The sequence below is a fragment of the Xiphias gladius genome, chromosome 17 (assembly GCF_016859285.1).
Source record: "Xiphias gladius isolate SHS-SW01 ecotype Sanya breed wild chromosome 17, ASM1685928v1, whole genome shotgun sequence".
Taxonomy (NCBI): Eukaryota; Metazoa; Chordata; class Actinopteri; order Istiophoriformes; family Xiphiidae; genus Xiphias; species Xiphias gladius.
In genome coordinates this window covers 17,269,623-17,283,188 of record NC_053416.1, presented here as the reverse complement: position 1 = coordinate 17,283,188, position 13,566 = coordinate 17,269,623, and the positions used below count along the sequence as shown (strand labels likewise).

The following is a 13,566-nucleotide window of genomic DNA, read 5'->3' as shown; positions in this document are numbered from 1 at the left end:
TGGCTACAGAAAGACACAACAGCACTAAACCAAACAACTGAGCTCTAGTACTTGTTGTGGTTTCACAGCATGCAGAGGACATTCTGTTTATTCTGCTGTGATGTTGGAGGTAGAAGATATTTTAGAGTTAAAATTTATTGCTTTAGAGATTGTATTGGGTCATAGAAGACTGTTGTATCTTGGAGTGCAATAAAGATAATGTGCAATAACAATTCATCTCTTTCACCGCGTTTTTTTTTAGGTAGCAGTGACAGTGAATGGATGGAGGTGGAGCTGTAGGTATTCAGTGCAGCTGAATGATTAGAAAGAGGACATTTAGTCTTTGACCGCCATCTAATGGAGTAAGACCGAAACTACTTTTTTTTTTTTTTACCCTGCCTTTCCTACAGTGTATCATAGAGTGTAAACCTGTAGTGAAATATATTTTTTTGGGGATACAGAAAGATTATTTGTGAAAGTCAAAGCAAATTGGTTGAGTATAATTTCTACAACAGTATTTGTTTTTTTTAGTAGCATTAAAGTTTCATTTTTCAGATAGAACTTTGAGGCCAAACTGCTGGTGAATTTAAACATTTTTTATATTATTTAAGAATTACACTGTTAAAGTGACACATGGACAAACTTGTTTTAACTTAAATGCTGTTGTTGTAAAATTAACTACAGCAATTATGCCATTGATTCAGTTAGTTCAAATTAATCACACTATCATCAACAAAAAAGGCGTCTTCTGTGTGCTCTTAAGATTTGTGGATATTCTTGATTCATGATTAATTTCTCCAATGCTGTTGTGAAATCTTTGTTAAGGAAAAAAGAGGAAAAAAATCAAGTTATAGTGCTTAGTATTTTATTTTCCTGAAGACAAATTTCGTACAATAAAACATTCCATCACAATCCAAATGAAAGTCCACCCTAAGAGAATTCACCTACTGTGTAAACCTATGATCTTGGTTTAAACATGTTTTGTTTTGAACAATTCTCTTCCAAAGCTAGAAACCAGAAAACCATAATTTGGTATTAAAAAAATAATGATGTCAACAAAAGGTGAACTATTTTTGTTCCTGTTAATGACTTTCCTCTGAGTGCAGCCTAGAAGTTGGATACTTGGTCCATCATTACCTAAGCATTCAGTGTTGAAGGTGCAGCTCCAGAATTTGTCTCTTAATCACATTATGGGCTTTGCTTCTTGCTTCGAGGTTTGGAAGAGAGCGGCTCAGTTGATCACAGGATTAACTAGAAAGCACCTTCCACTTAAGTCCCAAAATGTCCCACACATCAGGTACGCAAACATTGATGAATACAAAAACAACCAGCAAAATATTCTTGTAGCCACTGTCGCTATATAACAGTAAGTTTAAAACGTGATGAGAAAATAAATCAAGTTATACTCGTGTAATGCTTTAGTAATTGTTAGTTGGCTATTTAAACGTGATAGCATGGTTAATTTATATTACACCACTTCCCAACACCTTTGCCGAGCTAACGCCGAGACAACTACGTAGCATATGAGAGTGCAGACATTTACTGAGCATGCACTTGTTTAACTGTAGAATATGCAGTTATTTAAGCAGACACTGCACCTGTCATTACTATTTATCCCTCTGCCTTTGTCCCATCTATCTACAGCATGTTTCAACCCTTTAAATACTGTTTCTGTTTGAGGTAAAGTAACTGCTTTAGCAGTTCAGCCAGACTTTTAGCCTTGCCACAGAAGGAAACCATTGCATAATAAAACTATGAAAGCAGTGACAAAAACAGCCGTCTCTCCATAGGACTATACATATACACATATTTCTACAATACGGAGCCATCGATAATTACTACCACACTCGCCTATCTGTAATAGCATTTTCTGAGAAAGAAAATTTACAGTATCGCACATTATCTGCCAACAGAGCCTGTACAGACTCTGAGTCCCTGTCATCCCTACATCTTACGAAGCTCATATATTGCTTTTACCTTGTCAACAAGTGACCATCTGCTGGGTCGAATAGTCCTCAATTGCTTTAAAATAATCTAGTGGTGTCACAACCTCAACAGATATTGGATATTGCATGATCAGCAAACTGCTACAACACAGCAATTAAGGCTTTTTATCCCAATACATGGCTGATAACGCAATTAGATTTAAATTTTGTTTTGACGCAAATAATAGTCGTCATAACATTATCACATCTTTCCAAAAAAGGGCCAGGCAGATTGAAGACAGTTTTTCATTCAATTATCAGCATCAAGTCTGCTTTGTTTCTCTGCAGTCATCAGGACCAGAGTTTTGTCAAAAAAAGCTCCAAAGCCTGAATGAAACATGCACGTCAGTATGTCCTTGTGCATCCTCTTGAGCTCTGTGCAGCTTGATGAGCCACCAGTACGCAAGAGTCAACAACCAGACTCATGTCTAACCTGCCATCCCTGAAGTCCTTCAGCCTTTGGAGCCACTTTGACATGCACGTCAGGGTTTCTATTCATTGTTCCGGTTTCTGTGTGTGTCAGTGTGTGGCCAGTAGCAGTGGATGAGATGGAAAATCATTTACAGTCTCAGCAGATCCCTTTGACTCTATCAAGTTAATTACAAAACATCAGCAGTGCCATAAAAGAACATGGTTTGTGGATATTTCAATAATGATGAGATGGGCACCAATAAAAAGACCATTACATGACCATTCTTTTTCCAATTTGTAGATACTTAACACTATTATATACCATAGAAATATATAAATACTATAAAATGTCTTTTTTTTTTTTTTTTTTTTTTTCTTCCTTCACGATGAGCAAGCATTGGCATGCTATTTGATTCCAATGAGCTCTATTTCTGCTCTAGTCATAAAATCATTACACTGCAGGATAGAGACAAGGGTTTAGCAACTTTATTTAGGTGTGTGTGTAAAAAGTAAGTCATAATTTGGCTATTTATGCCGTGTATCTTGTTGAAATCCAGTACTGCTTAAATTGGCTATGTTGCAAAGAGGTGAAAATTAAAAACTATGGGGCTGAATCTGAGCTTGGAACTGTGTAACAGTCATATCTGAAGCTAAGTGAGGCAAGTCTGGTAAGGTATACTTCCCTTTTCACAATTTATTGTCTGTTCTGAACACGCTCCCACTGAGGTCAGCTCGTCAGGGGAGTTTATCATCTGTCTTGAAGGGTAAACCATACTGTTGCGGGACGGTTGAGTGATGAGTGTGTGCAGGAAGGAGCGGGCATCACGATGGTGGGGCGTTCTGGTTCTGGTATATGGATGCCTTGTCTTTCAACAGGTCCAGACATAGATGACAGCTCCAGCTCCCTGAGTGCCAAAATAACAGAAGAACTATAAATGTCAGAGAAGTTTAAAGCTGTTGTTAACATTGACTTTGGCTAAATTTTATCCTGTAGGTCCATGAGCCTAAAGTAGGCGAGGCAGTCCACTAACTGGTTTATGGAGGAAAGCCATCATAACAGCAAGTTTTGATATTGAACCTCAATTCTTTTTTGGAACTGAACAAAATGTGTGTGTAGCACATGGTTTCAAAAAACTGTCAAGTAGCAAAGTTGGCATCAAATCAGTTTCATAGTCTTGTTTATTTATTCTTTGATCAAATAGTTCCAGATGTAAATAAACATTTTACTACTTTTAGACCATATTATATTAAATATCACGAACACCTGCTTCTTTAAGAAAACATTTGAAAATATTTTCATATTTTGTTAAATGAAAATAAGTTTTATAGAAAAAAAAGGTTTATATTTCTCAAATAGTAGTGAATTGGGGTTGTTAATCTGGTATCACATTGGCACCAGTGTCCAAAATCTTCAAAGGGTACCCAACCTTTCCAAGTAGAAGCTAATACATTTTCAGAAGCTACTAAGGATGTAGAATCAATTCAGTCATTCAGAACCAATACCCTCAGCGCTTTTAAGCAACAGAAGTAGACAAATTTCAGTGCTGTCTGACTCACGGCTTTCAGGGTTTGATAAATGTTGTGTAAGCCTGGCTTACTGAGGGCAAGATTGATGTTACAAGTTGTCTTTTTCCTTTGTTCAGCCTTGAAAAGACAAAAATATGTGGGGTATTTTTGTCTTTTCAAACTGCATAGTCCTAGTTCTACATCTCCGTCACAAACATTTTCTCTCTATTACACTTTGCTCAGTTTTGACTTTGGTTTTAACCCTTCACCTGAGTTCAAGCATATGCAATCATGATTTTCTACTAAGTTGAACACTGTTTTGTTCATGTGGTGAACTTACCCTCTGGAGGTTCAGACATAGGTGGGTTGAGACAGTACATGTGATAGCCTCGATCACAGTCGTCACAGAACAGAAGCTGATCCTTGAAAAAATGAGATGACAAACACACTTTCAGCCCTTTGCACAAAAAACCTAGACCCTACTTAACCCAGTGGTTGGCATAGAACACCTGAATGTAGGTTAACTCACGTCATTCTCTGAGGTGCCGCACATGTTGCAGCACTTGCACTCTATGCACTGCCAGCGGTACGTCTTTACAGCGGCCATCATTACAGGAGTGAACTGCAGGCAAGACGGGTGGCCTGCGTCGAGGAAAATTGTTTTATCACTTCATTATTTTTGCCAAAAATATTCCCTTCTTACATCTGCAAAAAATAAACATTTTTTCTCCTATTTCAGTGTCCATATATCTAGAATGTACCCGAGCGTCCACAGTCGGAGCAGGACACCAGCTCCTCTGACTGACCAGTCTTGTGATTGGTTTTGGAGTCTCCCAGGCAGAAATCACAGTAATTATTAGGCAACGCGAGACCATCTGGGCCTTTCTTGGGAGCTGAGAAGCAGGATGAAAACACACAGAGGGAATCAGCGCAGTTACTCAAAAGTCAAACAAGGCAACATACATGACTGTCCAGTTGTACAGTGACCCCAGGAACCTAAAAATGAAATCTCTGATTCAACTTCAAGTGCTTGTTGTTGCTTACTTTTAGGCTCCTCAGGCAGCGGCAAGGCAGGCTCATTGACCTCAATCTCATCCTTCTCTTCACCCTCCTCCTCAGCCAGGTGGGAGTGGGCGTAGTGGTAGCTCAGGCCGGGGCGGTTCTTGTAGCGCTTCCCACAGACTGCCACCAACACCAGAAACACAACATGTATGAAATAAATGAAAGCATGAGTAATGTCCATGTTATACAAAGTCAGTGGTAAAGTGGTGAAATGGAAAGGATGATTTGTATATTTGAAAATATACTATTATTACTGCTGAAAGTAACAGAAAAACTTGCTATGACGATATCATTTCTATCATCCAGATTGTTAAGTCTTTTATGATAGTACAAGGACTTAAGAGAGTCTCGCTGTAATAACCAAAGCCCTACAGATTTCTACTTAAAACATAGCTTTATATACTGGACATGACATTTAACTCCTTTAGTTGGAAAGAAGTCACGTAGAAGTCAGAATTTTTTGGTGGCAGTAGCTATCATAATATCCTTAACTGTAAAAATCGAAAACAGTTTATATACACAGAACACTAACATAACCTCACTTTATTATATGTTCAGAAAATTTTATCCGTGCAACATCTATTCTAAGCCTTAAGACTCTGGCACAGTGCTACCATTTAATACACTTCAACTGCTTTAATGTGGTGAAGTGATGACATGCGACACACAGAGGAAATTGCTGAAGAACCCGATATGTTCCTGTGGTGTCCCACTTTTTGTTTAATATCAAAATCGGCACAATGACATGAGATGTTGGCATATACTAAATTTAGAGTTAAAGATGAAGAGTCCTGGAAATATGAAGAACATGCTTTGAGGCTATGTTTTGAGACATGCATCATTGCATCCTCTGTGGTAGCCATGTACTTAAGCACAGCAAGATAACAGAAGAAATGTACTTGTTTTGTCCTACACCACATACATCTCTCTCTCTCTCTCTGTATGCGACATCTGTAGACTGACACGTTAAAACGATTTTAACAATACCGCCATACTGCTCTGAATATTAATGTTTTCTGATCTGAATTCATATTCCATTAAACAGACGGGTAAGAGAAGCCAGTGGGATTGTGTATAGAGGATTACTGACTTTAGGGAGGACAAAGATGCCTCTGTGTGCAGCCGTTGTCACAGGGAGTGTGTGAGGTATGTCATAAGATAACACCCAAGGACAAAGTACTTCTTCTTTCGCTTCCATAATTTCTCTCATTTTCATTTCCTCAAAGGCTAGTGTCCTGTTTCTTAAAACTGTCATTTAAACTGTCATTTATGGGACAGTTTTCTTCAGAGCATCTTGGCAAAGTTGCAGAAGATGCAGCTAGTCGCATGCTGAGGGATTGTGTTCAGTGGCAGAAAGATGTGAAAAATATTCCCCAAAGTTAAAATGAGCATTAAATTAACTAAAACCAAAAGCAGAGGCAGCAGTTCACTTTAAAACATGAAGCATGGAATGAGACTTTACAAGGTGCAGAGATGGTGAAATGGAAAAAAACAAAAACAAACAAACACTGTAATGCAGTCAAATTGCACACTTAAAGTAGCGAGACAAAAGACAAAAGCACTGAGAAAAAAACAGCAGCAGGGTCCAGCTTCTAGTTTATCTAAATCTGTGGGAAGTTCAGTGCTGGATTGAGGGAAAAAAAATACTTTCATGGGCCAAAGCTTATCTTTTCTAGGCTGAGACAGCTCATATCTTTAGCTGATTACAGACTACGGTTTAATTAGGGTATATAATAACATGGTCTTGACCTTTTCTAAATCTAGTTAATTACATTTAAGTAAATGGTTTAGAACAAAATATTTACCCTATGAACTGAACTACACAAAGAGTAAATCTACTTGGTAACAGACAGAAAATAAAACAGGCATTGAAGACAAAAGACAAGGCAGACTGGAATAAAAAGGAATGAGAGAAATATACCTCTTTCAGAAGGTTTTGAAATATGCTTTTGTTTGATAGTGTCTGAAAGAGAGAAGAGAAGGAGAAGAGAGAGCACAGACAGAGACTCAGAGAAATAGGCTCATAGACTGACAGAGGATGAGTCAGTCAGCGCTGCCCTACTGAGAACTGCAGCTGAAAGTGAAAATGCTTCACAAAAGAGGAAAAAACACATCAAGCAGTACAGATACGCAGTTTCACAAAACCAAAGAAGTGGAAGAAACACCCCCCTCCACCCCCAAATCCATGGAAAGATTTGAAATGCAAGTATAAGCAATGTTTGATATCATAATGACACAAAAAAATACAGCTAAGCCTAGACTAGCTTCATAGACAATCAGATACAGGAAGTCTAAGAAAAAGCAGAAAGAAGATGGAGTACGGAGGAGAACATTAAGAGAAAAGGAGGAGGATGTAAAGGAAGGTGATAAAGAATGACGACTGTGGAAAAGTCTTGCTTGATTAGATTAAAAGTATTACGGCTATTAACATATGCAGTGCCCCTCTACTCCGACCTGAGTTCACATGCTCTGCTCTCCCCCATCAGGACTCACTGTCACAGGCGTACGGCTTGTCTCTGTCCTCCAGTGCTGCTGTATCCAACTTCTTCCTGCTACTGCCTACTCCTCGACCCTGAGGACAGAGCTAGGCTTGATTAAAAACGAATTTCAAATCAATCACAAATTTTATTCGAACGATCCAATATCGAGTCTTAATATCCCAAGATCAGTCTTTGCATTTGTGCTTCTTCTCAGTAAACTAAACATAACTAAATGTTATGTGTATGCAGTGGTTACTTGTTGTAAGTTGTGTGTAAAATGGAATGGAATGATGTGTAAAATGTCTACTTTGTGGAAATCTAGTTATTACAACACGCTCAAGAGGGTTATTATAAGTTCAAAAGCAACATAGATGATAGCTGCTACATGAGACGTCTTGAGTCACAACAGTAATAAATTATAAAATGAATAATTACAGTCTATGTGGACCCACTGCAGTTTATGGGACTGTCGTGAATCATGATGATTCATTGATTTCGGTTATCTTGTAGTGAATCTAGAGATCACATCAATGCGAGGGATAGACTGGAAAAGAACACCATACACTGATCTGAGCTCTCGGTTTGTTGTGAGCTGAGATGTGAAGAGCTGCAAGTCGAGTGAACAGTGTGTTGATTCTACTTTATTTAGTCTGTCCCTGCTGGGTAGCTAATGCTAGCTAGCCAGCTGTCTACAGATATCAGGTTGATGTCTTGTCAACACAAACAGCGCAGATGAATCAGTTAGCAGACTTTCAGTTTCTGCTCCGTCTGTGCTCAAAGTGATCATGTCATGTCTGTACTTAGTTGAATCATCCGCTACTCACACCCCACACGTAGCTGCATGGGATAGCATTTATTCTTTAAAATACGCATAATGCTCACCTGTTGAATGCACAAGAAATTTAAGTTCCCAGGATAATTTCTGAGAGGCGCTTTATACAACATTTGTGAATCGAAATTGATTTGGGAGATCAGTGTCGATATCCAGCCCTAGTCAAGAGACAGGCTGGGACACACATACAGAGTCAGAATGGACTGTAGACAGTTATTTACCTTCCCTTTCCCTTTGCCTCTTCTTTTAGGTGTGTCTTCCTCATAGTCTTCATCATCTAGGTCATCTAGGAAGTCATCAGGCTCGAGGATTCTCTGTGTTGAGGCAATGAGAAAATGAGGCAAATAATTGGAAAGTAAAATAATTTTCTTGTCTCCAAATATATCTTATGCCTTATGCTCAAAGCAAGAACCTTTCTAATGCGAGCTGCAGGGTTCAGGCCTCCAGTGTAGTCACTCAGGTTTGAATCTTCTTCAGATCCTCGGAGTTCTGTGGTCGTCCGTTTGTCCAAGGACTCCCCTTTGAGTAGGGCTTCCAGGCTGCTGCCATCTGATGACAACAGAGCATCCTTCTTCACACCTAAGTCTAGCTCTATGAATAAAAAACAAAGATGCAAGCACAAAAACAAAACATGCATTAGTATACTCAACTGCAAAAACATGTAGCGCTGTTGGTAATGAGATTGACTGACTGAGTCACATTCAAATATGAAGAACTCACATTAATAAATGATTTTTACTAGCCCATTAAACATACATTGTATACTTGTGTTGTTTTTCCATTTCAGCAGTGTGAAATCTTGCAGTTTTTGTTAAATGTCTTAAATAGCCTTTGATGGCTTTTTCCTAATGGTTAACATGGTAAAATGGAGAATGAGCTGGGCCTAGCTGAATGCTGTGGTGGTACCTGACTTGACAGGGGGGAAGATAAGCCGGGGGTCCTCTGGAGGATGAGATCGCCGTTTCTTCCTCCACCTCCTGGATGGGTAGGTGTAGAGCTGCCCTGGAGCCATGCCTGAGGGACGTCAGAACAGATCCATCTACATAACACTGAATGTTTAAATACAGAATTTGTCAGGTTTTTCACAAACTGACGTAAAAAAACTCTACAATTGTTCTCAAATTTTCTTACAATGATATATGCATGTTTAGCTGTGTTAGGGGGAACAGCTGCCTGCAAACCTGATTGGATTATATTCATCAGCAGTTTGTTGTGTGTGTGTGTGTGTGTATTTATGTATGTATGTTTGTATAAATGATAAGTTTTTCACCCCAAAAGTTCGCCCTACACACAATTGTTACATTGAGGCTACATTTGTCCTCCTTGAAATGATGGGGAGGAAATTTCTACAATTTCCTCCCCATCATTTCACTCTCACCCATTGGCCCAAGTCTTACAACTCTCAAAATTTTAAACACTTCTGGACTGATAATGACCTCAGGTAAACATAATGTTTAGGTCTTGTGTCTCACCTGGTCCCCTGTGTCTCTTTTCCATCCAAATGTAGCAGTTGCTCTGAGCCACACCGGTCTGAGAGTCGAGGAACGGCATTCGAACACTCCTCTCAGCACAGAGCCTGGCATTGTAGTTGTGACATTGCTCCATGGCATCTCTGTAGTACTGCTCTCCCAGCCTGACAGAAAAAAAAACAGAGTCAGATGCTGGTTATTAGGTCTACAGGAGGAGTATTAGGCTACTCCAAATACACTCTGAGCTGCGAATTTTTGAACCTCTCCGTCAGTTTGTTGTCTTTCTCTGTTGTGCTGCCACCTTAGAAAAACCGCTCACTCACTCAACAGTGTCTTTGTATTTCAGAACTAAATTATTTGTGAGAGCTCCACAGCAGGTGCTCTTTTGTTGGAACATCAAAAACAAAAAGCTTGATAGTCAGCACAGCCAGAAGTGTGCTGTGTTTCCATCATAAATTGACTTAAATAGACTGTGCTTTTTGCTTATTCCCTTTCAGGATAGCTAAGGCCTGCATTGCTTCCAAGTGTGACACGCAGGCTCAAAACAAAGAGACCTTACTGCTTCGTCAAATCTCCAACTGTCTTGTCATCCGACAGCTGCAACTGTTGAGGCTGTTAGGGTGCCCTGGAGCAAGCACTTTACTGTGCAGCTATACTAACATTAGTTGCAGGCAGCTGATCCTTAATGAGAGCAATGTAAGAAACTATGTAGTTATAAAAAAGGTTTAAATCAACTGTTCACAGATGTTGAACTTTAATGACTGACTTTTATCTGATCTGATCTTTCATTTCCTGTAAAGACTTGTAAATTCTGTCAAATGTTGTCAGTCTTTCTGTGTTCCCTATCTGCTATTTGGTGAATACTAAACCGGAAACGGGAAGCTCTTTTCATGGAAAATAGGGTGTGTCTCGAACTAATACACCTATTATAACCAACGAAAAATTGCCCTGTATGTGCATAGTCCTCATGTCAACGCAATAAATATTATTTTCTATATGATTTTTGGTATTGTTTTATAGGAGCTTAATTTCGAGATACTGGAGTTAATATCTCTTAGGCAGCATTTATTAACGAGTTGGTACGAAGCCATTTAAATAATCAATGGAGAGGTTGAAAAAGTTAAGTTTGGCTGAAACTAAGATAGCCAGGTACCAGGTAGGTTCCACGTTGTCACATGTGACACTGGGCTTCCCGAGTTGCTAGAAAAAAAACGTCTACCATCAACCACCAGGAACCCCACGCAAAATAAAGACAACGGAAATGGAAGCACGTTTAGTACAACCGAGTATGGGTCACTGAAAACTTTTAACTTTACAGTTCCGAAATGTTACTACATGCGAGTAAGAAATGTGATTGCTACAGTGGCTATAACCCTGGAGTCTCGGGATGAGAGGAGAGATCTTCAAGGCCAGCTTTCATTCATTCTCAACTAGTTGGCCAGTCACTCCAGCCTGCGCTAACAACGTTGGCCACAACTACACTCTCTTTAGCTTGTTAGCGTGCGAGCCACCTAGCTGCGGTACTTAACTTACGTTAGAACCGCGGTAAATGTTTGGCTAGAAAGACACAACAGGTGAACATAATATCTCTATAAATACAATTGTGATCAAACCGACCGGTGTTCTATCACGCAGACTCGTTCGTCCTGTTTCAGAAACGTCAACTGCATGTCTGCTAACTTACACTTCCATACCAGGATGTGAAGAGAGACGACGGTTCCGACAGTTTTAGCTAACCTCACTAAGTCAGGGGAAATGTCTCTAAACTAGCTAGCGACACGGTTGGTGGCGGTATGAGACAGCCGTTATGATGTGACCAAAGTTTGTGTCAACTAGCCGGGTGTAAGGTATGAAGAAAAGTCCAACACTTACAGTTTGACAACATTCTCAACAACAGCTGCCATCTTGGTTTAATACACGGGGAAAGTGGCTATGGGTAATGTGTACCCTCTGTGTGGACTTGTAGGCAGAGAAAGCAGGAACGTTATGCCTAGCGCCCCCTACTGGTGGCATCGTGCCATTGCCAGAGTTTGATCGCACAAAGCTGCAACTCATAGTATATCAATTATTTCCATAAAAAAGTTTTCATCAGCAACTCATGACATGTGGGATAAATGATCCTCTAATATTACATCCTTAATGATAATAATAATGACAATAATAATAACAACAATAACATGCTTTATTTATATAGCACATTTCATACACATAATGCAGCTCAAAGTGTTGTACAGTAAGAATACCAACTGAAAACAAAAGAAAGAAACATCAGACAATGTAAAGCCAACAGTAGTTTTCACTCATGCTGCCTGATTAAACCTCTTCTGCAGACTGTGTGGACATGTGCAAACTGTGCTCACCCCTCTGTTCATTTTGTTTGTTGCACCTGTTAGGACAGGACAACTTCAACAATGGATCTCATTCATTGTAAATAGTTTAGTAGGAAAAGCACCGACGTGAATACTAAAATGAATGATGTCTGAATTCCATTTAGCTGCTTCAGTTTCAGGGTCCACAAGTATTTTGTATGCTTGTGGATGATGTTTCTTACTGGGACAGAAGCATCATTTATGTTATTAATAACACCTGTGCTTTTACTACTATGACAGGTCAAAATGTCAGCTATGAGAAATATGTATTATTATTCTTTTTTTAATACATAGGGTTTATTGATATCACATAATTCCCAGCACAGCGCCACCCAATTCAGCTTTAAAGGATCAGGATGTAAATGAACTATCTCTGATCATATTCACATTTAAAAGGTTAAATCAATATATAATGAAATAAAAGCTTGATTCGATTTTTTGACACCCCTCTTAAACAGATTTTCATAGCAATCATCGATTGAATTATTCTTTTAACCATAAATCCCACATTGTTGTCAAAATTGAAATTGGTGAATTTTATATAACATTGTACCTTATCAATTTTCCCTTTTGCCTGAAAATGAAAGTAAAAATTAATAAATACAGACTCTTAAGTAAAATAAATTAGACACAATATCACAATAAAAGCAAGTTTTCTCATTTTGTCATCACTTGGCTTTTAAATTTAAATCCATGGTATCAAATTATTTAAACTGCACAAACCAAGTTTAACTGCTTCACATACAGTGTGTGCAGGAGATGTTCCTTCAGTGCCCCTACACTGTGTTTTTAATATACTTTACATAACTTTATCCTGCTGGCTCATTATTTTCCGAGGTCTTAGACAACCATCCTCATCCTCTCCCACTTTTAAACCTTCAGTACAGAGATTATAACCACTGTTACTCTAAACAACACTCACTGAAAGTTTGCTCTGCTCTTCAGATGATGACATCCTTCCCAGCATCCACTGATGCACCCTAAACCTGCTGTATGTTAGTCAGTGTTCAATCATCCTTGACCTCATATGCTGCGGTTACATCATTAATTCATTCTTAATGGCAGCCCTGCAGCAGCTGTCTTTCCCACATTCTCTAGAGTCATACTGCAAAAACTATATTTCTACTTAGGCGTCTGTAATAATATGTGAACACAGTCATTTAGCTCCTATTAAGAATATTTTAGTTTTTTTATTTTTAAATGACAGATCCCTTAGCCTGTAACAGAGCTAGATTGCATTTTGCTTGCATTTTTAAAGGGGATCTCCACTGCTTTTACATGAAGTTCAGTTTACTCGTCATAGGGAGTACTTCTTAGCCTGTGAAAACTGTTGCATAAGGTCTTCTGTGGTTCTGGAACAAGCTTTCCAAAGTATGAAAAAAAATAACCCCAATGACATCATATGGGCTATTTGACCCTGTTGGTGTCATCACGGTTATCTGGGTCTCAAGGCTTAAAATTTTTAAGAGAAAG

The 13,566-nt window shown here is 38.9% G+C and overlaps 1 protein-coding gene across 3 annotated transcripts; it reads right to left on the bottom strand.

The window, feature by feature from the left end:
* Nucleotides 1–2,751: 2,751 nt before the first annotated feature.
* dpf2 (D4, zinc and double PHD fingers family 2) lies at nt 2,752–11,707 on the bottom strand. 3 transcript variants are annotated; one of them, XM_040150926.1, is made up of 11 exons: nt 11,597–11,707; nt 9,728–9,888; nt 9,162–9,269; nt 8,668–8,846; nt 8,477–8,569; nt 7,437–7,515; nt 4,926–5,063; nt 4,643–4,774; nt 4,411–4,523; nt 4,222–4,303; nt 2,752–3,280 (listed from the first exon to the last, which is right to left on the bottom strand). In XM_040150926.1, the coding sequence occupies exons 1-11, from the start codon at nt 11,626–11,628 to the stop codon at nt 3,198–3,200; spliced, it is 1,200 nt and encodes a 399-aa protein (XP_040006860.1). In that variant the 5' UTR covers nt 11,629–11,707; the 3' UTR covers nt 2,752–3,197. The 3 variants fall into 3 exon arrangements, with proteins under 3 accessions (XP_040006860.1, XP_040006859.1, XP_040006861.1); XM_040150925.1 differs by lacking the exon at nt 11,597–11,707 and adding an exon at nt 11,342–11,590; XM_040150927.1 differs by lacking the exon at nt 11,597–11,707 and adding an exon at nt 11,409–11,590.
* Nucleotides 11,708–13,566: the final 1,859 nt, after the last annotated feature.

Excerpts from the sequence above, each read along its gene's own strand:
- dpf2 (XM_040150925.1), bottom strand. The coding sequence starts at position 11,394 with ATGCAGTTGACGTTTCTGAAACAGGACGAACGAGTCTGCGTGATAGAA. Across the intron at positions 9,270-9,727 it reads AAAGAGACACAGGGGACCAG|GCATGGCTCCAGGGCAGCTC; the intron begins GTGAGACACAAG and ends GACGTCCCTCAG. Across the intron at positions 8,847-9,161 it reads CTTCCCCCCTGTCAAGTCAG|AGCTAGACTTAGGTGTGAAG; the intron begins GTACCACCACAG and ends TTTTATTCATAG.